The 25,442-nt window shown below is 38.4% G+C and overlaps 4 protein-coding genes and 1 non-coding gene across 7 annotated transcripts; 4 read left to right on the top strand and 1 right to left on the bottom strand.

Annotated features, from left to right (window-relative positions):
• The first annotated feature begins 4,233 nt into the window (after positions 1-4,233).
• LOC113752710 (ethylene-responsive transcription factor ERF113) lies at positions 4,234-8,512 on the top strand. Its single transcript, XM_027296787.1, has 3 exons — positions 4,234-4,288; positions 5,098-5,364; positions 7,680-8,512. The coding sequence occupies exons 1-3, from the start codon at positions 4,234-4,236 to the stop codon at positions 8,306-8,308; spliced, it is 951 nt and encodes a 316-aa protein (XP_027152588.1). The 3' UTR covers positions 8,309-8,512.
• A 3,105-nt stretch (positions 8,513-11,617) lies between these two features.
• LOC113751452 lies at positions 11,618-15,802 on the top strand. Of its 3 annotated transcripts, XM_027295465.1 has the most exons (7): positions 11,635-11,741; positions 12,401-12,895; positions 13,356-13,719; positions 14,484-14,554; positions 15,040-15,138; positions 15,280-15,376; positions 15,564-15,802. In XM_027295465.1, exons 2-7 carry the CDS (start codon positions 12,605-12,607, stop codon positions 15,569-15,571), a joined length of 930 nt encoding a protein of 309 aa, XP_027151266.1. In that variant the 5' UTR covers positions 11,635-11,741; positions 12,401-12,604; the 3' UTR covers positions 15,572-15,802. The 3 variants fall into 3 exon arrangements, with proteins under 3 accessions (XP_027151267.1, XP_027151266.1, XP_027151269.1); XM_027295466.1 differs by lacking the exon at positions 15,564-15,802 and having other exon boundaries at positions 11,618-11,710; positions 15,280-15,526; XM_027295468.1 differs by lacking the exons at positions 11,635-11,741; positions 15,564-15,802 and adding an exon at positions 11,867-12,012 and having other exon boundaries at positions 15,280-15,526.
• A 493-nt stretch (positions 15,803-16,295) lies between these two features.
• LOC113751110 (glycine--tRNA ligase, mitochondrial 1-like) lies at positions 16,296-21,247 on the top strand. The gene is made up of 9 exons (XM_027294978.1): positions 16,296-16,929; positions 17,677-18,059; positions 18,461-18,578; positions 18,902-19,096; positions 19,248-19,472; positions 19,681-19,740; positions 19,849-19,929; positions 20,172-20,577; positions 20,745-21,247. Exons 1-9 carry the CDS (start codon positions 16,426-16,428, stop codon positions 20,978-20,980), a joined length of 2,208 nt encoding a protein of 735 aa, XP_027150779.1. The 5' UTR covers positions 16,296-16,425; the 3' UTR covers positions 20,981-21,247.
• A 934-nt stretch (positions 21,248-22,181) lies between these two features.
• Positions 22,182-22,254, bottom strand: TRNAK-UUU. The gene has a single exon. It is a non-coding gene; the product is annotated as a tRNA-Lys (tRNA).
• Positions 22,255-22,343: 89 nt separating this feature from the next.
• On the top strand, positions 22,344-25,273 carry LOC113751548 (cytochrome b-c1 complex subunit Rieske-4, mitochondrial-like). Its single transcript, XM_027295599.1, has 2 exons — positions 22,344-22,681; positions 24,276-25,273. The coding sequence occupies exons 1-2, from the start codon at positions 22,489-22,491 to the stop codon at positions 24,917-24,919; spliced, it is 837 nt and encodes a 278-aa protein (XP_027151400.1). The 5' UTR covers positions 22,344-22,488; the 3' UTR covers positions 24,920-25,273.
• Positions 25,274-25,442: the final 169 nt, after the last annotated feature.

The raw sequence follows: 25,442 nt of genomic DNA, 5'->3' as shown, positions 1-25,442 counted from the left end.
AGCGATATAAAGTTGCGAAAAATCATTGTAGTGTATTTATTTATTTGTGTTTTTGCTTTTCCTCTTTAAGTGGAAAGTCTTAAACAAAAAATTGCATACTTACAATCTCTCCCATCTTATCACCCTCCATCTCAAGTTGTAGTCTATTCTTATATATTATTAAAAAATTGTGAAAAAAGTAATATGTTGTTGATTAGAGTCCCGGAGTTACCATTCTAGCTTTTCAATTAAAGACATTGAAGGAAATTTAAAAGGCCGCGTTATATCAGCGCCAAGTGGTAGGTGGGAAATGACGTTTGGATACTAAAATTATCTCAAATAATATTTCGCTTGCATCACAAACACATTTCCCAACCTACCTTTTTATATTCCCAACTACTTTTTATCTCACATACATCACATCACAAAAAGTGCTACAGTAATTATTACAAATAATATTTTAAATAATACACTATCCAAACAAATTGCACTCCAATAAAAGTCTCTTCGACTCTCGTTATCGTCTCGTGTTCTTTGAATTTTGAAAATGCCCTCTATCATTTATTATTCATGACTTTTCTTCTACTGCTCGTTGCTCTTCCTAATCAAACAATTCCCTTCATCAACTCAATATAATCTTGTGCCTCAATTAATTATTCTTCATTGTGATTTTGTAGTGTCAGTTGAAACCTTAGCCAACTACTACTATCTTGAAATTTTGATTTAGTCTCATATGAAACTATCACAAAGATAACCGCAAATCATATTAATGTAAAGTATCACTATTACAAACAATCATCACTAAACTGAATAAAAATCTCTCTCTCTCTCTCTCTCTCTGCGCACATAGAACATATTCAAACATTCACTTGACCATAAATTTGAAAAGAAAAGCAAAAAGAAACACGCAATTATCTCGAATACTTGTGCCAAAAGACAAAAAAAGAAAAAAAGAAAAGGGAGGTAGTTTCCTCTATTAAACCATTCATGATTCTTTTAGCGGTGCCAATATTGGTTACGTATTGATGGTCCTTTTGGGCTTAACTGATTGAAAATCGATGCAATTCCTGCCTCATATAGACGGGGCTGAAATGTTTCTCAGATGCGGGAGGCCCAATCCATGACAAGGGCTCGAGGCCTACAGAGCAGAGTTGACTGGAAGCTTTTTAATTAAGTCAGCGACAACGTCCGGCCACTGTGGCTTCATTTCATTTATGAAGCGGGGCTTAGTTAATTAAGGGTTTAATTAAGTAACGAGTGTTCGTTGGATTGGACGCGGACGCTCGTTAGTTAATATGCATAAGATTTTTGAAAAGGGTAAAGTATATAAATAAATATAAGGAAGAAAATTCATCAATTATTAGTGCGTACATCTATATATATATATGTGATAGGTTAAGGTGGGGTTTAAATATGTTAATTAGTGCAGTTAGAGAAACCTATTAGTAATAATTAAAGAGTACTAATATTTACTTCAATTAAAAATGCGTATTGCTGCCTGTATTAATTGTGAAAAATCGTCGAGCATTATTGATTCATTACGGTAGTGCCTAATTAAATCTTGAGAAATTTCATGACCTTAAGCGAATGCGTTCGTACCTTCACACCACCTTTGATGAATATTGGGCAGCAGGTGATCAGTAGTTATCTTATCAGGCGGGAATTAATAGATGAATATTGGAACTGGGAGTGTGTGTGTGTGTGTGTGTCTACGTATACATATATATATAGGCACAGACACAGACACAGACACGGACACACACCAGGCTTATTTTTGTTTCAGACTGTGCAGTGCGTACAAGAAGCGCCTCCTCAACACAACACAGCCCAGCCTCGCAGCTGCACCCAACATACATCCTTTATATATACATTCACCCACAAAACACTCGAGACTCAGACATTGCCTAGCTACAAGTTTAAGAGTGTAGAAAAAGTCATAATTATATATTATTATATATACGTGGCGGTGGACGACAGGACGAGATGACTTCCTCCTTTGCCCCGCCTGCTTGACAACCATAATTTGTTAATGGTGGTCAGCAAGCTGCAACTTGTACATACACGTCCATACTCCAAACAAAACATATACTAATGCTTGCCAAACAAGTCATTTTTTTCTTATTGCTTTTCCCTATGGAAAAATATTATTTGTGCTCCCATTTTTATTAATCAGATTCTCACTATCATTTGGATTATATAATTTTCATTTATTAGCCTATATAATAAAATAAATAGTTCCCTGTTAATCCTGGGGCTCCTAGCTACATCAAGTTCTATTTGTCCTTGAGATTGATTTGTTTAGTTTGATTTCGATCGATGCATGTTCTTATCATATTTTCTGCTAGAGCAATCTAAAATCTCATAGACTGTTCTAATTACTTGTAATCCTACTTTACGTCATACTACCACTACATACTACTCGCACACTACCATTATGTATGCTACCATCAACTTGGCGATCAAGAGAAACAAATGGAGAACATTATCTAGTAGTAGGAGATACATCATTAATTAGCACGAGTTGATTGATCACAGATCGACTTGGCTATTCTCCTGTGAATTCTCTCTGAATGCATGACACGCGGTTTTATTTGTTGACAAGGGCTAGGATTAGTCAAATTTAAAATGATCATTGTCTCTTCCAAGTAAATGAAGACGCGTGTGATCTAGATGTATATTGTAGGAAACGGATAGAGAATTCACCGGAGAGGAGCCAAATTCCATGAATCAATTGCTCTGATCCCAATCGAAACTAGTGCTTCTTTGAACAAACCATTTTTGTTGCCTAAGATGAAGCCTGCTTGTGTCATTAGCATTTTTTGTATCAAGTACATGGTCCTGAAATTTATGCACTAAAGGCCTGTGCAAAATAAGAAGCACCACAACCGCGACAACGCGTTTATATTTATATTGTGGTATGGTACTAGTAATTTTTTGATGGGTATGTCTAGCAGGTGCCCAATGGATGCTCGTCAAAATATATAATTGAAAAAAAGTAAATAAATACAAGGAATGGTAGATAAGATTAGATAATGAAACTATATAAATGCAAGGGAAGGTAATGATTATAGTATGTGCATATACGTGGTAGGTTAAGTGAATTTTAAATATGTTAACCCATGGCCAACGGGCATCCATTAGAAAAACCCATTTTTGACGTAGAAAATCCAACAAACATTTTGTGTTTCTTAATTAGTAAATCAAGTGCTAAATCTTACAATGATCGACCCTTTTTTTTTTAGTGGACTTTCATCATTTTCTTTTCTAATTTACAAACATAATATGTCATTGAATGAAATTGCAGAATTTAATCCTTATCTTTTGGGGCAGGATGCAATCTTGCTTTTTAGTAATATTTTAAATCCATCATCAAACAGCATGCTTATTTTCTTCATTTTAATCATTTATGTTGAAAGTAACAGTTAATTTGCGATTTAATATTCATAAAGCAATATGTAAATCAATATCAGATATAAATCTACATATGTGAGCACGCGCGTGTCGATCATAATCTTTTTTTTTTTTTTCAGAATGTAGTTTTGTTTTCTAGTAGTATAATTTAAATCCATAAGTACAAGAGTACCTTTATTTCCTCCATTTGTTTTGAAACTTAAGGTAAATTGCAATTTAATATTCATGATCGAATAAGTAAAGCAATAAACACATGTATGTATGTGTGCGTGAAGTTTTTTTTTTTAATACTTTACCCGTCGTGTAGATTCAATTTTATCCAATATACAAAAGTTGGAAAAGAAAAGGGCTCCATTTGGATTTCTCATTTTTTGAAAAATAAGTTTTTCATATATAATACTATAATAACACACAAATAAAAATAATTTTAAAAATAGTACATCTATACAATATATTAAAAACAACTCTAAATATAAAAAATAAAATTTACCTTTTTTTTTCATCTATCACCACTACCCACCACCACTGCCGCCACCATTCCCTCCCCCCTCGTCCCTTCCCTTCTCTTCCCCTTTCCCGCCACATCTCACCCTTCCCCTTCCCCCCAAATTTGGCCTTGACCATAAGCTATGATGTGGCCTTAGCCAAATCACGATCAGAAGGACTGTGATGTGGCTGCGATATTGTAACTAGAGGTCTTGATTTAGCTTCAATCAGATTCGGAGGAGAGGAAGGGGAGAGGTGAGGAATGGCGGGGAAGGGGAGGGAGGAGGAAGATGGGAAGAGGAAAGAGATAGAGGAAAAAGAAAGGAGGAGGAAGAGGGAGGGGAAGGAGGGAGAAGCATGAAGAAAGAGAGGGAGGAGAACAGAGGGGTCGTGGCAGTGGTGAGTGGTGGTGGTAATTTTTAAAAAATATCACAAAAATGTTTAAACTTTAAAAATACCCTAAAATATATCCAAAAAACACCTCCAAAGATATTACGAAAAATATTTACAGTAAAATTTTTTTCATGTACATTGTTACAGTAAAATATTTTAAAAACACCCAAAAAAATTGCTGATCCAGACGAAACCAAGAGTATACCAATTCTTTTTTATAATAGTTAGAACTCAAATCTTGGGCAACAAAGAATTTGTGGCCATCATTGAGAGTTTCAATCAATGGAGAAGAATTTTGACCTAAAAAAAATCAATGGAAAAGGATGAGTGGAAATACTTTTTATTAAAAAAAAAGAAAATGAAAATGAAAAAGTAAAAGAACCTGTGCAAGCAGGCAGTGGGTAGTGGTATCGACCTATAAAAGCTTAATCATTCCAGTTCAATCTCTCTCTCTCACACCGAGTCCAAGGATTCCATCCTTTGCTTTCAAGAATTGAATGCAACTTAGCTTAGTAGTACAAGCGTATCGTGTGCAGCAATAATAATAATAATAACAGATCCAGCACCGCTGCTTTTTCTATGTGCTACCATAATAGCTTTTCCTGGACCTGGAACTGCTGTACAAACTATACACTAGTACTAATTGCTTGCTATATTTGGGTAGCATCCATATCTATATATAGCTAAGCCACTCGTTTAACACCAATACCCCTCCCAGAAAGAACATATCCCCCACCCGGCACCGGGCACCGACAGGGACACACTAGGGAGATAGCCGATCGTCCAATCAATAGGGGCTAAATCATTGTAGTAATTCAATTTAAAAAGAAAAAAAAATAAAAAGGAGAGTGCTGGATCGAAGACATGGAAAGCGGCCTCTTTCTTCGGAAGCGTGGAAAAAGGAGGAGAAAAACAAAGGTCAAGATCATCATCATGGATCCCTCGATGGTGGTGTGGATTTGGAATTCGAAAATGAAACTATTACAAGGGTGGCTTCCTCCGAGTACAGTCCCGACAGCACACGCCCACTTCTGGAGTCCGCCGTATCTCCTGCTACTGCTGCTGCTGTTACTTCTTTCAGGCAAGAAGCTCAAGGTAAACTAAACTAATTGAGCCCTTATTTTGCTGTCATCAATATGATTCTTACATGCTGCCTCCTCTTCACTTACCTTATCTAGCTTTAGCTTCTGGGTTTTAACTTTTAATTATCGATCGAGGTTGCAAATTTTAGTGTCAAAACTCAAAACCTAGCAAATCTAACCACTACGCCAACCAACCCTCCCAAACACAAAAAAAAAAAACTTCCTTTTTCTATATGAAAAAAACTGAATACTAGTACTATTAATGTGCATACTATAGCATAGAGTACTATATTTTCACGGTCAAAGTTGTTTTTTTTTTTTCTTCTTAAATCTATCTGTATGGGGTGGCGAACATATCTATCTATATACAGCTAGCTAATGAGTATGTAAAATCTTCCGCCTCCGCCTACGATAATTTTTCCTTTGCTCTAGGACCAGGACTTCGGTTTGAGAGAGTGAGAGAGAGAGATTTTTGGTTTCTTGTCTTTATTCTGTTGTCAGTTTTGGGTATATCTTGAATTAAAGCAGCAGTATAAGCAGTTTAGTTATCAAAGTAGGATACACCCCAAAAAAAAAAAAAGAAAAGAAAAGAAAAGTAGAAAGAAAACAAAATATTATCCATATGTATCTTGTTAAGTTGAGGTAGGACTAGGAGCCAGGTTCAGTGTATTAGATAGCATGTTACTTTCCGTAAAGAACCCTCTCTCTTTTGAGCTTAGCTAGGCCTCCCGCATCCACCAATCTGGATGTCTCATCTCATCAAAAGATAGGACTGGGACTAAGCCTCCTAATGTAGTACTAGTAGTAATCAATCCACCGCAAAGGGACGAGGGCTTCTGGTTTTCCTGTTTCCCGTTTTCTTCCATGCAACACATGTTCTTTTATCATACGCCGTATATATAAGGTGGACAATTCCCTTGAAGATGATTTTGCTCTTTATAGATCCTCCAAGGATGCAAGTACTTATCAAACTTGCCTCACTCACTCCCTTATGATGATCACTACTTACTTCTCCTGATCTCCTTTTTGCATGTTGTACTCAAATCTAAATGGAATTACCAAATATCGAGTCTCTCTCGTGTTTCAGGTTTTCCATGTGGAAAGTTTCATGTTTCCTTCTCAGCCACTCTAATTGCCGTCATGATATCTATTGCACTACTATTATGGTATATCATCTATTTTCTTTCTCATAGTATACAACAGCATGTATACGTATCGTGTGCCCCATCAATCTAATATCGAATGGTTTCCAATTTTAACTGGTTCATCGATCTATTCGAGTACAAAAATTTGGTCGCCGACCTAAATAGTAATATTTGCTATGCCTTACCTTCTTATCATGTGTGTGTGTGTGTATATAGAAAGGACGCATTTTAACTACTGCTGGTTCGTTCGTATAAGCCTATCTAGACTGCAGATTCCGTGTAATGATGGACGGAGTGTGATATTTTTCTTAAACGCCACTGTAGCCTCCTAAACTGAAAAGCTACTACTAATTATTGGGAACGTGTTCTTAGTAAAAAAAAGACTTTTGACTCTGGGTGCACTTGATCAATATTATGGTAATATGTAAAAGGAACACATGGTATCCTCGCACCACTTTCCGGTATTATTTATTTAAGTTTCTTTTATCTTCATTTGACTTTGATAATAAGTGAGACTGACGCTGAATTTAGCACAGGATAATGTCACATCACAGAGGATCTCAACTAGTAAAAGGATGATGATGAGATTAAATGAGTAATATATGCACATGACAAGCCCTTGGATCAATTTCCAAATTCAATAATTGTATCCTATAATCAAAAATACTTGTTTCCCCGAGAAAAAAATGTTCAATACAATCTTACTACGGACCTACTCCTTTACTTACAGCGAGTGCTCTTATATGATCTTTTAGTCAGACCAGTCCGAGTAATGTTTTCAACAAGCTGCTTAATGCGGCATTGCTTGCATCGTTATATATATAGTACTAGCTAGTTTCCTACCAAATATATATATAGTACTAGTGCAACTACACATTGTGTTAAAAAAAAATGTCGGGCTTCTAAACAAGGTTGATGTATAACATGAATGATGAAGATACATACTTCAGACTCCAACATGTACATGTTCAGCGGCTATAGAAATCAATATGTATGTATATATATATGCATATGCATGTGTGAGAGAATATATATTGATGAGGGGATGTACCGTGTACGGTAGCTCTTGTCCCATTGGCCAATTCTAAAAGCATTCATGTGTATTTTATTAACGATATAATAGTACGTGAAAATAACAGATGCATCATAAGTAATAATACTGGTAGTAATTATGGATGAACAGCGGGAAGAAGACATTATCGAGGAGTGAGACGGAGACCATGGGGGAAGTGGGCGGCTGAAATACGGGATCCCAAAAAGGCAGCTCGAGTTTGGCTAGGGACGTTTGACATGGCTGAGGATGCAGCACTTGCATACGATGAGGCTGCGTTGAGGTTCAAAGGCACCAAAGCCAAGCTTAATTTCCCCGAACGGGTGGTCCAAGGAGGCAAGTACTCCCAATCCCAACTGCGCTACCCTACCGCCGTCTCATCATCATCATTGTCTCGCCAGCAATATAATCCAAACCCTCAAGAAGCAACGGAGACGATGATCAACCCGAGTAACACTAACGTTCCCTCCGACACGATGACGATGACTAATTACCCTCATCTTCTCCAGTACGCTCAGTTGCTCTCCAGCACCGATGCAGAGCTGCCTTATTACGCCTCGGCTCTCTACGATCAGCAACAACTACTGCAACCTAATCCCCAAATCACATCCCCTTCAGCTCATGTCACCCCAGACCTGCATCGGCAACCGCAAGAAGATTTTTCTAGTTTTTCCTCTGAACAGTGTGATTACCAGAGCTTTTGTAGCTCCGATTTTCTGAAATACGGTAAGGATTTTGATCCTAAGAGCCCAGATCAGTAGTTGCCTTGTCGATAGTCAGTCATGTTGATATCATTAGTGGCAGGAGGAGGAGCGAAAAATTTGTGCTGGCTTCTAGTTTTTTAATCCAATGCACCAACAGCATTATGTGGTTAAAATTTGGATGTGCGTACGTACCGATGTTTAATGGATGATGGATTTTGATTCTCCAAATTAGAGTATCCGTAAAATGTACGGCTATTAACTTGGTCATAGTGCTTGCATTTAAGAAGAAGTATTGTATTACTAATTGTCAGAGACGCCTTTTTTTTTTTTTTTTTTTTTTTTTTTTTGGGGGGGGGGTTGTTGAAATTGAAAAGAGACGCAGACATTATAGCATATGGTTGGTGTTATTGAGTCACAATGTTTAGAAAGTGCTCTCAGGCAAAGAGGAGGAGTAAACAACTTTAATCCCCATGATACCGTTGGTATCATGATGCACCAAGTGCTCCCTTGGAAATTCATGTCTAAGTGAAAATCTCCACTGGCCCCTATTTTTCTGGGTTTAGATGTCTTTCCCTCTTTGTGATCTAGCTTAGCTAGGGTGGTTAATGGGTATTCATCTTCTAATGTTGTTTTCGATTCTTTCTGTATCTATGTCATTATCTCGAAACTTATAAAATAGAAAAAGTCATATAACCCAAACCAGTCAGTTGTGATCCCGAAAAGTTTGGTGCAAGTGACGAGAAGATATTTTTTTTTTATTTTTGGCCTGAGGGCTGTGACCTAAAGAAGAAAAGAAACCATCAATAAATAACCTCATGCATGATGCAGTAAGGCATAAATGATAGTCGCCCAGCAATAATATCCCAGCAAAAAGTTGGCGAGGAAGCTTAGCAGAAGAAAGTTGGGTCGGGAACAAAGGTAAAGAATCCATGTCTTGATTGATTGACTGAATAAGGAAGCCCTCCCTGGACCGTAGGCGTAGGCTCTTCTTACCCAGTCACTATTACGGAATCACGCGTCAGTGGCGGTGGCGGTGCACGTGATCTATCTTTTTCGCTCGCTCCCAAGTTGCGTATAATCATTCATACATTCATTTCATTCTGTCGGATTCTAAGAAATTGGGGTGTCAATCAATCATAGCGCAGGATCTTCTTCGTCCTCCCCTCCGACATCGCCATCAATTAAATATTTTGCCGAAAATGGTGTTGGCGGATGATCTGGATGGAGCCACTACCAAAAGAAAGGCTGCGAATTTTGCTGGAGTATTTAGACCAGGCGCACGCGTCATGCATCATGCATTGGGATATTCTAGCAAGCAAGCATCAACCGTAGGGGATTCGACCTGCGATCGATCGAGAGACTCTCGGATGTGACGTGTGATGACAAAGTAGGAGTGCATAAATGTGATACGGCATCAACACCTAATATATATTCATCAGTTTATTGGATCAAACACAAACTTCAAAATCCTATCAGACATCCTAGATTAATTATGCAGGGACGTCTGTCCAGCTGGGTCAGGTGTAACCAGATTTGGATTTGTTGGGGTTGCATGCATGCAACAGTATTGGTGGTGCCGTCAATACCAAAGGAATGTTGGTAAACAGGAGGAGCAAAAGTTTACTAACGGAGGTTTCTGCTGCAGCATTATTATTATTATTATTATTATTGCATTATGAGTAGTAAGTATCTGATTCTAAGATTCCTGACGTGAAAGTTTAGTTTATCCCGACACAGGCGTGAACTTCTTGTGGGGACCATTCTTTCATAATTTTCTTTTTTATTTTTTCGTTTCCTCCCTCAGGTTTTGGTTTTGGTATGAAAGAAGGGCCCACCCACGAACCAATTGAAAGTTGTCGCATGAATCTGTTGTATATATCTTGGCCTTGGGGTCTGTCCCTCTGATTCATTAGGAATGGAAACGGAGGAGGTCTAAAATCGATCTAAATAGAACTACTACTACTACCTATGTATTTTTTGAGCAAGGGAGTAGAGTGCATTTTTTGACCGAAAAAAATTGAGTGCATTTAAATGAGAAAAGTTCACATATTGATATTGTTGCCTACGTAACCTCTAATCTATTTGAACACACACATCTACATGCATATATATATATATATATATATGAGTTTCACTCAGAAAAAAAAAAAAGACTCTAAATCACTTAGGACTTGTTTTGATTGCTTGTTTCCGTCGGAAAATATTGTCGTTTTCCGTGATCACATTTCCCTATCATTTTTTTTCCCTCACATATATCAAATCGCTACAGTAATTTTTCCATGAAAAATGACGGAAAATGCAATCCAAACACAACCTTATTCTTAAGCGATAAATACAAATATAAAAATTTTTACAATTAAGGAGGCAAATATGAAAATTTTTAAAATTAAGGAGGTTAGTTATCTATTTAAGTTGTTCATGTAGTTTATTAGTCGTAATTTGGTACAGAATCTTCCTATATTAAGAAATTTGCTTTGCATGTTGCTTTTGATGATGATGATGATGTTTGTCAAATTCTTCAATATTTTTGGTTGTTCTCGAATCAGTTTGTCAAATTTTGCGGCTTCTTGGATTGCGTGCTGTAAATGTCAAAAATTTGGCATCACCGCCGGCCACCGACTCCGACAAATGCGGCACGCTTCCTTCCATTTTGCGCTTATAATAAACCTACCTTTGCCAACATACAATGCACGTGATGGTTCTCCTTCTTCGCCATGTTACATTAACTAAGCATCCATCTCTGCTATAATTTGCTTTATATTTATCATTGCAATTCCAGTTTTCCTGTCTAATGCGACGATCATCACTTAGAACTCTCTCACTAGTTAACTTTTATTCACTCATGCACGTAAAAAAGCGTGAATAAAATGAAAAGCATGTCCTCTCCGTAACACTACTAGTTCCTTGACATTATTAATAATGAGAATCACATCACGGTGCTTCACCACTCTCTCTCTCTCTCTGTAAATTCATTATTGATATCCTCATAATAATAATAATTATGCGGGAAGTTCTACGGTCCCTTCAGAGTGTAAGTTATCGTAAGAGTTATCCATTTTTAAATTATTTTAAATCACTAAATGATGTGTGAATGAATGACTGGATCACAAGTTGGGCCAACGTTGAGAGAAGATCATTAAGGCCTCGCTTCAACTTTTATGCGAGTTGTGGATGGAGTTCATGATGTTTTATGTGAATAGAGTAGACCTTTACAAACGGGTGGGTTGGTCCAAAAGCCATAAAAAAATCTCCTGAGCGATCCGTTCCGGGGTTTGTCGGTTCGGGTTTGCTTTCCTCGGCTCCGCTCATGACTCAGCTGCTCACCGCAAACTCCCACCACTGGCTCCATTATCTTCTTCATCCAAATTTATTATTATATCTATTCTAATTCCAAAACAGTTATCTATCCTCTTAAAAACCACGGCCACTCCTACGCCCGCCTCCGCCGAATAAAACGCTGTAATTTTCCTCATCTTCATTTCTATCTCAAGTACGTACTTACGTAGCAGTAGCAGTAGTATTCAATTTGATCGAATTGTATTCTTCTGAGGCTGGCTGGCTTTGATTGAAGGATTGCTAATTGCATGTTGCCAGTGAATGAATGGTTAATTATTGGATGGTCTATATAAATCTCAACATTAGATAGATGGTCTATATAAATCATGAGCAAATAGTCAAAGCTTCTGCTACGTTGGGTTTTTGTATCTCTGACTGTTAATTCTTCTTCTTCTTTCTTGAAAGTTGATATCTCGCGAAATTCCGTAAGTCAGTCCGTCCCCCCTCCTTTGAATCACTTGGACCTTCTAAATAAATATCTGTATGCAGTAGACATGAGCTATATTGTACTTGCTGAGTGATGAATGACTTATTTTCCTAAATATAATAGGTGTAACCGGAATCGATTCTGGCATGCTTGAGATTCAAATACAAGATAAAAAAAATTGATGGGATAAGCACGGCCTTTCTTTTTTTTCTTTTTCAGATTTTATTTATTTATTTTTTTACTGTGTCTTTCTATTCTTCATGACTCCTGGCTTTTTTACTAGCTTGAATTGTATTCAGCTGACTAAAATGCTCAATCACTGGTTTCCATATTACTATCAATCCTTTGTTTTGTGTATTTGCCACTATTAACCTATATAACAACAGTGTCTGGGCACTCATCACGCATCGCGCAGTATGATCCAGTAATACTTACCAGTTAACCAATCAAATTAGCAGACAGAACAGTGCCAAACTAGTAACTGGGAATTCTGGCCGATTGATTGTGATCCTCTTGTGGAATCTGGAAAGGGGTATCTAATCTACCTTAGAATTTACCAACAAGAAGAAGAAGGAGACGAAGCAGCAGGCATGTACTCGTGCCACAGTACTAGTAGTAGTAGTTTGTCAGCCTTGTCGCCGTTGTTGGTTAACTCGGTTGATCCTCCTGGGCGACAGCTAAGGCTACCCTTGAAATTGAATAATGCTCCTGTGGTTGGGTTGTGGCTGCATAATAACCCTAGGACTTCAATTCCTCAGACTAAAACCATCACCACCAAGTGCCAGGCAGTGGGAGAAAGCAGCTCACAGCCATCAGAAGAGGCAGTGGTGTATCAAGGAGTTTATGGTCCCTGGACCATTCAACCCTCTGATGTTCAGGAGGTAAATTTATTCTTCTGCTTTTCTCCTCATTGGACTAATCTCATGCCTATCTCTTTTACTGTATATTAAATGCTTGTACAATACTCGCTTCTCAACAACACAACAATGTAGCTAGCTTACTAATTAATCATTCTTTTCAGTTCAATTTCCAAACAATAACCAACGAAGAAATTTCGATTGAACTCTATGTGCCTTGTGGGTTTCATAGCATTACACTTCAAAATTGCAACCTTCCAGCGTTGAATAACTGAAATTGAATAGCCAGTTTATCATTTTGACAATTATTGCTCCGCTCATCACTGGTCTCCATTGATTTTGGGATTTGTTAGTTTTGACTGCCAAGAATTCAAAGAAATCATGTTTCAGTTTCAATTTTGAGTATGACTCAGTTATTACTTTTTATCTTCTTTTTCATCTGTGCATCTGCATTTCATTGATGCTGGGATTGCCCTTGTGGCAGGTGATTCTGTACAGGTCAGGGTTAGTAACTGCTGCTGCATCATTTGTTCTTGCATCATCTACAGCTTTCTTACCTGACGATTCTACAATCGGTGGTTTTATTAAGACAAACCTTGACCTCTTCCATGCTCTTGGAGCTTGTGGATTAGGCTTGTCACTCTACCTTATTCACATCTATGTAACTCAAATCAAGCGCATGCTTCAGGCTCTGTGGTTTCTTGGTGCTTTTGGATCTTTGGTTACTTATGCAAGCTTTGCTCAACCAGCTGGAAAAACTTTAGTAGATTATGTAATTGAAAATCCAACAGCTATCTGGTTTGTTGGTCCACTCTTTGCTGCCCTCACTGGACTTGTCTTCAAGGAAGGTATTGTTTCAGTACCTCTTTATGTGACAATCTTTTAAAAAGACATTAACTACAGAGATGATTTGAGGTAATTGAATGCCATGTTGATGTCTAAGGAAATGTGAAGGAAATTATACTGTGCCGTATGTGAATATGGTAATAGGTGCAGAAGAATTCTACTTTTGATAACCTCCTATCTGCAAACATTGTATTGAACTGAAGTAAACTGGTTGCGAGATTGGGATGCTAAGCTTGTTTAAGGGATGAGTTCTTGCTTAGAGAAGTACACCAAGTATTCAAAACTATGGCTAGGGATAACTGACAAAAGTTCAAAGGGAAATTTAACAGATGTTTCAGCTGTAGACATTCATGAGGTTCTGAAAACCAATTTCATAAAACGATTTTGATTTTTTAAATTAAAACAATCAAAGAAGAGAAGAAAATTAAAGAATTTCAGATAAAGGAAAGAAAGGAAAAATAAATATGCAAGTGAAACAATTGTCAAAAAAAAAAGTGTAGAAAATATTAGGGGTTGGTGACCTGGTATTCTTTAGCCAATGTTGTCTCATCGTAAATGTAAGAAACTGAGCAGCATTACTTTGGAGATGTGATAATTTTTACTCATTTGAAATTGTGCAGATTTTGTGTTGCATTTTCCATTTTGGTTTTACATAGATAGTTGTGAAGATACCCCGTAATGCCCTGCATGAAAGTTGCTTTCCCTTGTCAGAAATGTTCTCCTCTATGGGGACCTGAAGATCTGATTCTTGCTACTTTTAAACTAGGTCTTTGTTATGGCAAACTGGAAGCTGGTATTCTCACATTCATTATTCCTGCAGTTCTGCTTGGACACCTGGTACTCCTTATACATGAAATGTTGCCTGCTATATTTAGATTGTGCTAAATTATGACGTGTGAGCTGTTTACTAAGTTATAGGAATGAGGTTCTTTCCTTGGCATGGCAGGCTAAAAAACCTCTTCCATTTCTTGAGGTCAAGCCTTAAGCCGTTCATTTGAGTGAAAGGAGTCAGGGATTGGTCGGTATTGTAGACAGTGTTGCTTTAGGAGGTTGATTACATTAGAGTTTTATGGCATAGGGAACATATTAAACGACCTGGTTTATAAGGATGGAAATTATTCAAAAGAATGTAGATGCGGTGCTTCTTTTATTGGCGGATTTTAGGCTATTAAGATTGAAATTGAACACGCCTTCCCACGACAACAGTGTTAAGAACTTGCGTTACATTTGTTATAAAGCTTCTTGGTGCGTTTGGCTCCTGGTTATCATTACCTAAATGCTTTGAATGTTGACTGATCGTCATTGGTTTCTCTTGTATGCAGACAGGCCTGATGGATGATGGAGTAAAAGTTAGTCTACTTGGTATATGGATGGCTCTCTTTGTGGTGTTCGCAGGAAGAAAGTTTTTCCAGCCCATCAAGGTACATTCTTCATTCTTCCTCTGTGATCCATTTGACATAAAAAAAAAAAAAAAAAATCCTGGAGTTCAAGAGGTAGTTATTTGTCCGTTTTTTAGAATCTCATGCGGTTTTCTGTTCTGTCCCACTTTCTTCACTTTGTAGGATGATATAGGAGATAAATCCGTCTTTATGTTCAATAGTTTGCCGGAAGAAGAGAAAAAGGAGCTTATGAATAAGCTGGAGCGGGAGACGAAGTCAGGATCTTAATTGGGCAAATCATACACCTGGCCAACAAATTTGAGTAATAATCGTAGTTTGCTGCCTCCCAGTTTTCTCTTATATGTATATATGTTTTCCTTAGACATTATATTTCGTGTATCTTTGTACATAATGGGTTGATGTGTGTAAACTGCTGGTTAATAAGCTGGAGCGGGAGACGAAGTCAGGATCTTAATTGGGCAAATCATACACCTGGCCAACAAATTTGAGTAATAATCGTAGTTTGCTGCCTCCCAGTTTTCTCTTATATGTATATATGTTTTCCTTAGACATTATATTTCGTGTATCTTTGTACATAATGGGTTGATGTATGTAATCTGCTGGTTATTAGCAAATACGGACTGGAAGGATATCCAAATAATCCCTTCGTCCCATAAAAAATAGGTAGGTCTATTTGTTTGCAATCTTCAACTGGGCACAATTATCCTTACATGATAATGCAGATTGGAATTAAAAAAAAGGAAAAAAAAAACACAAGAACGATGATATTCCAGTCGACCCTGAAGTTAGGAATGATGAAGCTTTGACTGCAAAAAGGATCACCCCTTCTGAACAACTCCCTGGTGATGGAAAGAAAGATACTTCCAGAAACTTAGGCAAGATATCATTGAATTAATGTTTCATTCAGCACAGGGAAGGGAGAAGGGAGTATGATATGAACAAGATCGTCTCATATTGGAAATTTTTGCATCAGAAAAGAACTTCAGATGGTAATTAGATTTTTTTTTTTTGCCCACCTTTCAATCTGCAGTATGACTTGGAAGCAAGTAAACTCTAGTCGACAGTCATTCACGCAACCACCGTCATCTTTGACTATATATAAGAGCAGAGGGAAATAAAAGCAGACCCTAACCGGGTCACTATTATTCTCACTTGGTTCTACAAGCTCTCACAATCAGGTGAGGTCTAAAACCCTAACAATCCAGCAAGCATAGGATTGTTAGTAAAAAAAGAAAAGAAAAAAGGTAGTCCTGCTCTGGTCTAGTAAACCAAACCAACAACGAATCCGTTAACGCGACAAAACGTCGCATGCATTTGCTGCCAACTTCTTCTCCTCCTTCGCTGGTACGACTACTGGTCTCTGCTCTCATTTCACCGTCCTCCTCCCTCCTTCGCCCCCTCCAACCACCCATCTCCCTCCTTTCTCGCCGCCCCCTTACCGCATCAACTCTCCCAATGCCCGACGGCGACGACTCCCTCCTCCGCAAGGCATTAGCCGACAAGCTGGCTACCATCCAAGCCCAAGCCAACGCCGTTCGCCAATTGAAGGCCTCCGGAGCTCCCAAGTCCGATATCGACGCCGCTGTTCAATCCCTCAATGCCTTGAAACTGGACAAGGCTTCCCTCGAGACCCAGTTCCTCCAATCCGCCACCAACAACCGGGACGCCTTCCGTCAGGCCCTCGTTAACACCCTCGAACGCCGTTTGTTTTACATGCCTTCCTTTAAGATATATCGAGGAGTCGCTGGTCTTTATGATTATGGGCCTCCAGGCTGTGCCGTCAAGTCCAATGTCCTCGCTTTCTGGCGTCAGGTAAACCACCTCTCGTGCTTCCACGTTGCTGCACACTTCTGCCCTTTTTTTTGTCGCTGCTGCATTAGCATCACAGGCGGTAATACCTGTTTTGTCTCCCCACCCACCACACACACACACACACACACGAAATATTCTGGCTTTTCAGAAGAAGACCTACAACCGATTTTGTGTTTTCTTCCCCCCATTCTCACAAGCTTAGCTGTGATTGTTGTGATTTGACATGGCGCAATCTTGGTTCTGACGCCCTCACTCTAGTGCACATGTTTAACTTAGCTGCTAAAAGCTTTTGTCCCATTTTGGTCTTATGTAGTATGCTATAGTACATGCCTAATGTTTGTGTTTGATTTGCGAATTTTTAAGGAGCTTCATCGAAATGTCTTCAGTGTTGATTCAGCTAATCTACTGATTCGTCTTAAGTGACATTTTGCGTATCACATAAGAGGCGAATGATCAGAAAAGCAATTTCTTTACTCGTTTCAACTGAAGCCGTTCAGATTCTCGAGGACAATAATGACTATATATGTGCAACAAATACGAAATGTCATCACAACAGTTGAGAAATGAAATGGACCTTTAGCTTTCCATTATGTTGATATGCTATAATGTTCTGACGTGGTTTCAAAAGGTTACATGCTAACCTATTCATCCACCCTTGATCTGCCACCGGTAAAGTAAATTGAAAAAAAAAAAGTGACACTGTTAAATGGAATAAATCACAATCTAATTACTCTTCTTTTATTTCAGCATTTTGTTTTGGAGGAGAACATGTTGGAAGTTGATTGTCCCTGTGTTACCCCTGAAATTGTCCTCAAGGCATCAGGCCATGTTGAGAAGTTCACTGATCTCATGGTTAAGGATGAGAAGACTGGCACCTGTTATCGAGCTGATCATTTGCTCAAGGATTACTGCAAAGACAAGCTTGAAAAGGACTTGACCATCACTGCAGAAAAGGCTGCAGAGCTGAAACATGTTCTTGCACTTCTTGATGATCTCTCAGCTGAGAAGCTCGGTGCAAAGATCAAGGAATATGGAATAACCGCACCAGATACTAAAAATCATCTTTCAGATCCATATCCATTCAATCTCATGTTTCAAACATCAATTGGACCCTCTGGCCTGAGCCCTGGGTGAGTATCAGGTTTCTTAATTTTCTCACTTAGGTAAACTATTAGTCTGCAAGTCCAGTTGTCTGCTAGAGTCAGATATATGTTTTCGTAAGTAAGATCTGCTGTTTTTAGGAGCACTTGGCAACTGAAAGTTCAATTTGAAGTTTATGGAATATCGTTTATATATATATATATATATATATATATATATATATATATATAAACGATATTCCATAAACGCTTCATGCCTTTCAAATGAGGATTCTCTTATTTCAACTTATGATAATTCCTTTTCACAAGTGCTGCATATTTTTACGGGGTGAATATGTCATCCTGAGGTTTACATTCTTCTCAACTTTTTTCTGCTTCAATAGGATTTTGGTGGCTAATCTGCTAATTTTTATGAGTTGGATATTGTACAGGTATATGCGTCCTGAAACAGCACAAGGTATATTTGTAAACTTTAAGGATCTTTATTATTACAATGGGAACAAGCTTCCCTTTGCTGCTGCTCAAATTGGTCAGGCTTTTAGAAATGAGGTATCTTCCTTTTCAAAGTGCATATCTGTTATTCTGTTGGTTGTAGTTGCGTGCTAATGGTTTCTAAAAGTCTCCCCCTTTCTCAGAAAAATAAATGAAACAAATAAAAAAGCACGCTATTGGACATTTTGTATCTATACTATAAATTCTTCAGTTAAACTAGGCTTTGACTTCAGTTTTATTTCATAATTTAGGTTCAAGCTTTGGTTGATTGAGGCACTTGTCTTTCTTAAGTTGTAAACAAATATCAAGAGGTCTGTGTGATCTAAACATGGAGTTGCCCACAATTCAGTTTTTAACTTCTTGTTTTTGTTTTTGTCCAGATATCTCCAAGACAAGGCCTCTTGAGAGTCCGTGAGTTCACATTAGCAGAGATTGAGCACTTTGTTGATCCCCAGGATAAATCTCACCCAAAATTTTCTGAAATTGCAAGCTTGGAGTTTCTAATGTTTCCAAGGGAAGGACAAATGTGTGGGCAATCTGCAGAGAGACTTCAGATTGGTGAAGCAGTTGCAAAGGTCGGTTCATGCTCCCTGATTGTTTTCCTCTCTTGCACTGCCCTCCTGTTCAATTGCCAATGTTCATTTAATTAAGGATGCACCTCAGTTTACTTGACATTTATAAGAAGATCATGCATTACTAGATATTCTCTAACCCAAGTTACTGTAGGGAATTGTCAATAATGAGACACTTGGCTACTTCATTGGGAGAGTTTATCTATTCCTAACACGGCTGGGAATAGACAAGGAACGGTTGCGCTTCAGGCAGCACCTTGCAAATGAGATGGCTCACTATGCTGCAGATTGTTGGGATGCTGAAATTGAATGTTCTTATGGCTGGATTGAATGTGTTGGAATTGCAGATAGATCCGCATATGATCTCTGCGCTCACTCGGTAAGAACATCGGTATTTTATTATACAAAATGTCTGTATTCCCCCTACTTCTGATTTGGAGATTTTCATCTTCTGGATATAGCTATGGTATTCATGACTATCTATCTCATGATAACATAATCATTTTCTTTGAAATTTTTGTATGGCTATGTGAGATACATGTCTTGAATATCTCTTGCTGATTGGGCGCTCCATTTTGCTGTGATAGGACAAAAGTGGTGTAGCTCTTGTGGCTCAAGAGAAGTATTCAGAACCGAGAGAAGTTGAGGTAGCTAAGCTTTCCTCTTTTTTTTTTTTTTTTTCCTTGTCCAATGATATTTAAAGGTTCTTTTGTAACTTTGCCAGTAATTGACTTGATTACTGGTGCTTGTGCTAGAAATTGGTTATAGCTCCAGTGAAAAAGGAACTTGGCCTTGCATTCAAAGGGAACCAAAAGATGGTCACTGAAGCTCTGGAGGTATCTCTTGCTTTCTTTGCCCTCCTCCTAGAGCACTTGAAAATACTTTTTTGCCTAAATGTTTATGGAAGTGATGTTTGCTTGTAAATTCTCGAGCTGAAAGAATACTGACAGATGAATGAATAAAGGGAAATAACAGTGCCGATTCCAGTTTTATGAGTCCAGCAGTGTGAACCTTAAACAAGGATATGTGAAAGTTTTCCAGTTAAATCACCCAGTAATTCCTTTTTCCTGATATTTAGGTAATGGACGAGAAAGTGGCTCTGCAGATGAAGGCTGATCTGGAATCCAAAGGAGAGGTAGAGTTTTACATATGCTCTCTTGGGAAAAACGTAACTGTTAAGAAAAACATGGTATCTATTTCCAAGGAGAAAAAGAAAGAGCACCAGAGAGTGTTTACTCCTTCTGTGATTGAGCCATCTTTTGGGATTGGTCGGATTATATACTGTCTTTTCGAGCACGCTTTCTACACCAGGCCAAGTAAAGCTGGGGATGAGCAGCTAAATGTATTCCGTTTCCCTCCTCTTGTGGCACCCATAAAATGCACAGTGTTCCCACTGGTTCAGAATCAGCAATATGAAGAAGTTGCAAAATTCATTTCCAAATCACTGACTGCAGCTGGAATTTCGCATAAGATTGACATTACAGGTATGCAGCTGAATAAACCATACATTCCTGTAGCAAAGTAAAGCATTTATCTTGCCCTGTTGTTCCACATACAATGCAATGCAATGGAAAGCTAATGACACTCAATTCCACATGTTGGGGACGATGCTTGTGAGTATGCTTAAATTATGTGTATGTAATTCTTGTAGGCACTTCCATAGGAAAACGTTATGCCAGAACAGATGAACTTGGTGTGCCCTTTGCGGTCACAGTCGATTCAACGTCATCAGTTACAATCCGGGAGAGGGATAGCAAGGATCAAATTCGTGTTAATGTGGAAAATGTGGCTGCAGTAGTCAAGGAGGTGACTGATGGACAGAGCACATGGGATGACATTTTAAAGGCATACCCACTTCATTCTTCAGGGTCTGTAGATGAGGAGTGAGTGACTTGCTGATTTTGGATGGCTAGAACTTTTTCTTTTTCTTTTATTTTTTTTTTCCCATAGGAATTATATTGACAACAAAGTGATTACATATATTGAGCAACTTGGATGGCCGGAACTTGGAGCCACAGTTTTGTTTCTTTTCATTTGTGGACCTCTTGGCTGAATACGTTGCAAGTTTCTGCTTACACCTAGCCCTGGTATTTAACTCAATAGGAGGTTTGCTTGAGCATCAACGTGCAATTTTTGGGACAAAGTTTAGAATTCTTCCTCGGTCCGCTTGGTGGAAGTAAGATGACGCAACTAGACTATATTTTGAGCGCTGTCTTGTGATGATGGAAGTTGGGAAGGAATGTACTACATTATTCTTGTTGTTGGCACAAACCATAAGGGCATCCACAATCACAATGGATTACACGTAAATTTATATGTCACTTTATTATTCTCTCTTTGATTACACACACTAACTAAGTGTATATTAGATTATTTGGGATAATTTTTTGAAAAAAATATTATATTAATGTATCTGAAATAAAAAATATGTTGATCATGCAAGCAAATAAAAATTAATAAATAAATTGCAATCCAAACAAATTCACTATTTCTTACTACTACTATGGATTACACTTCAGAGAGTATAACAGTACGGGGGTCATTTGCCAAAATAATTTAATGCTCTTGATTATGCTTTCAAGTCGAAAGATATTATTTAGTGTGTTTGGACAGCCAATTATTTGGCCAAATATATTTGCTGACATCACCATTACAATTTCCAATACACCTTTTTATCTTCCCAATTACTTTTTTATCTCACATACATCACATCACAAAAAGTGCTACAGTAAAAATATTTCAAATAACTTACAATCCAAACACAATTGTTACTCTCTGTGGCAAAGAATCAGACAAAATTCCACCTTTTTAAAAAAAAAAAAAAAATTTGGTGTGCCTTATTCATGAAGTTGTGCGTGGACAGGCACAGCTGGATTCTGGAATGAATTCACTGAGGAGCTTGGTTCGATAAACATAAACTTGGAATTATAGGGGAAAAATGGAGACAGAAATCCACTTTTATTCTTTTCTTTTTCTTTTGTGGTGCACTATTCGTGAATTCAATTCATAGGTGTAGCGGACAGTCACCGCAGGGCTCAAGGAATTACAGAGAAGCTGATAAACTTAGAACATAGAAAAAGGGAAAAAACGCCGTCTGTGGGAATCGAACCCACGACCACATGGTTAAAAGCCATGCGCTCTACCGGCTGAGCTAAGACGGCTTTGACTGATTCTCACCGGTTTATTTATTAAATATCTAATATAGAGAAGAACAAATAGGCAACCAGAACAAAGCTAAACAGCCAAGCCAGCCAGAGCAGGATTCAGAATTCTATTTTTCTCTGTGTCTCTTCCGGAGGGTTCAGGTCGTTCTCCGATTTTGGTCTTTCGAACAACGAAACCCTAGCCTAGGCCAAAGCAGGCATCAGAAGAAGAAAGAGACCCGATCAAGCAGGATGTTGAGAGTCGCTGGGAGGAAGCTGTCTTCTCTCCCCTGGAGGAGGCCGCCTTTTGCCGCGTCATCGGCATCTCCGGCCTTATTCAATGGCCCCGGCCCCTTCCCTTCATCCGATACCTCCAGATCATCCTCATTCCACTCTCCTTCTAGCACCTTCTCTCTCACTCCTGCCTTTTTCCATCAAATCAGAGGTCCGACTTTCTTTCCCCTTCCGGGTTTCCTCCTTATTGGCTTTTGCCCTTGACCTCTAAGCATTTCGCGGAATATTATACCTTTGTTCCGTTTCTTTCCTTTTTTTTTTTGGTTTTACGGATTGATGCGGATTCGTATCACGGATCTTTCTTAATACTAGTAACTCGCATTTTCTGTTTTCTGTTTTCTGTTTTCAATTAATTGGTGGGTATCTGGTTCGATTGCTTTATGTTATTAATGTTTGGAGCTAGGAGACACCGTGGTGCATCTTTTACGACCTAACCATTGCGGTGCCATACAAACAAGCTCATAAATATGATCTCAAGTTAATGGGGAGGAGTAGATTATCTCTATTTCACATCTGATTGTCACTTATTTTTATGCTCTTCTTATTCAGATTTCAGAATGTTGAGAAAAGAAATAATAGCAAAAGCAAATGAACTAAAATTACTATTTGAATGTGGTGGGCTGTGTAAAATGACAATAATTCATTTCCTCGCCTGGTTCTTTTACGTATTTGGCTAGCTATCTTTGAAAGTTGTGCTGATACTTGGTCTTTATACTGAGTAAATATACGTGCATGTTGAAATAGCTGTTCCCTTTTGGAATGTACCTCCTGCAGCTTTGCATTCATGTATTTTTATGGGATGAGTTGTGGTCTATTTTCTGCACTGCTGTGTGCACCTAATGGTTGGTTTTTCCGCAAATGTGAATGTTTAATGAGGTTTACACTTTACACCCAAGAAAATCCCCCTAGTGCATAGTATCTCCCCCCCCCCCCTTTCCTCTTTCTCTCGCTCGCTACTGGTAGAATTGCACAATTAGTTTTGCAAGAGATTGTATAACATACATAGCATCTTTTTTTTATTGTTCTTGTCTCAACCTCTTTCATTAAAGATGAATTCCTTGAATAACATATAGGCTGAAGTTGGACCTCACTGAGGGCATTTTTGTTTTTGTCTCACAATGTGGTGTGGTCATCTATTTCAATTATACCGATCTTGGCAGAGTAATGTCCATCTTGAATGCTATTATTCATGACCTGATGAGCTGGACCTTTATCAGTCATTTACTGCATAAATGGGTTTTATTCAGTTAAATGGGTCTTTTGATCCTCTGGTTTACATAATGAATATGCAATGCCTGTTTGCTACATGCTCTGTGCACAGTTTTTTAATTTCTCTGAAGACATGACATGATGCTTTGGGTGACATTATATGACATGCTTGTTGCACATGCGTCCTGCACAATTTTTCATTGTTCTGAAGGCATGGTTTAGATATTTGATATGTACTAGTTTTTTAATTAGGGTGTGAGAGGAATTTTTGTTGAGCTAAAATTTTGGACACAGAATTTCTCATCTGGAAATGTTGTTCTCTCTCAAAAGAGGAGAGAGTGAGGGGAATTGGGCTTGGTAGTTGTCAACTGTCCAACTTTTATTTGCTGTTGGATTTTTTAAGTAAACCATCATGTTACAAATCAAGATAAAAGTGAATGCACAAGTCCGTTTGGTTCTTTGGATAGTGTTTTGACTAGTATCAATTTTTACCAGCTGCTATGAGTAACTTTTTAATGTTGGCAAATCTCCTCCAGGGCTTTCTTCTGACTCTCTTGCCTCAGCGCATGATATTGGTTTAGTCCAAGACCTCCCAGCTACAGTTGCAGCTATTAAGAATCCAAGCGCAAAAATTGTGTATGACGAGTACAACCATGAGCGCTATCTTCCTGGTGACCCCAATAAACGTGCATTTGCTTACTTTGTTTTAACTGGAGGCAGGTTTGTTTATGCCTCATTGATTCGTCTTCTGATACTCAAGTTTGTTCTGAGCATGTCTGCCAGTAAGGATGTTCTTGCACTTGCCTCTCTTGAGGTGGATCTATCCAGCATTGAGCCTGGCACTACAGTCACAGTCAAGTGGCGTGGGAAACCAGTATTCATTAGGTATCGGACTGAGGATGACATCAAACTGGCTAACAGCATTGATGTTGGCTCCCTGCGTGATCCACAAGAGGATGCTCTTAGGGTGAAGAAACCTGAATGGCTCGTAGTTATTGGAGTATGCACCCATCTGGGGTGTATTCCCTTGCCAAATGCTGGTGATTTTGGTGGCTGGTTTTGCCCTTGCCATGGGTCTCATTACGACATCTCTGGTAGAATTCGCAAAGGACCTGCACCATACAATTTGGAGGTGCCAACATACACTTTCTTGGATGAGAATAAGTTACTTATTGGCTGAGCGTTTACCATGAATTTCTACAAGAAAGACAACTGTAACTGGTTCTAATGTTTTGGCGTGCTCAAGACCAGATAGAGCATGATTTATTTTTCTCTCACTCCTTATGGCTTTCTTCTTTTGTTTTTTCTTTTACTTGTGCCATTCTAGTTATAATTTACTTGATAAGGATTTTGTTTTTGCCAGTCCAGGCAGGGCCTTGCCATCCTGAATAATTCAGCTGGCTTCTGTAGGGAATATACTGTCAAATAAATAGAGGTTGAGACGTATTACTATATTATGTGCTACTGTGCATTTTATCTTATCAACAGATCTTCTGAAGGTTGACAGTATTGCCTTCACGTCTGGCAATTTCAATATGTTGTTTTTCTATTTTAAGTTACACCCTTCTGTTATGGCGACCTATTCCTGCTTTCAAGTGATTATGATGAAAGTATTAGAGAACAGATGCACGGGCTCAGCCTCGGTTTAAGGGCCTGCAATAACGTGCACGAGGTCTAAGTTGACCTTATTGAAACAGGATATC

Source organism: Coffea eugenioides, chromosome 11 (genome assembly GCF_003713205.1).
Source record: "Coffea eugenioides isolate CCC68of chromosome 11, Ceug_1.0, whole genome shotgun sequence".
Classification (NCBI taxonomy): domain Eukaryota; kingdom Viridiplantae; phylum Streptophyta; class Magnoliopsida; order Gentianales; family Rubiaceae; genus Coffea; species Coffea eugenioides.
Note: the sequence above shows the minus strand (reverse complement) of the source record. Positions and strands in the feature narration are given on the sequence as shown.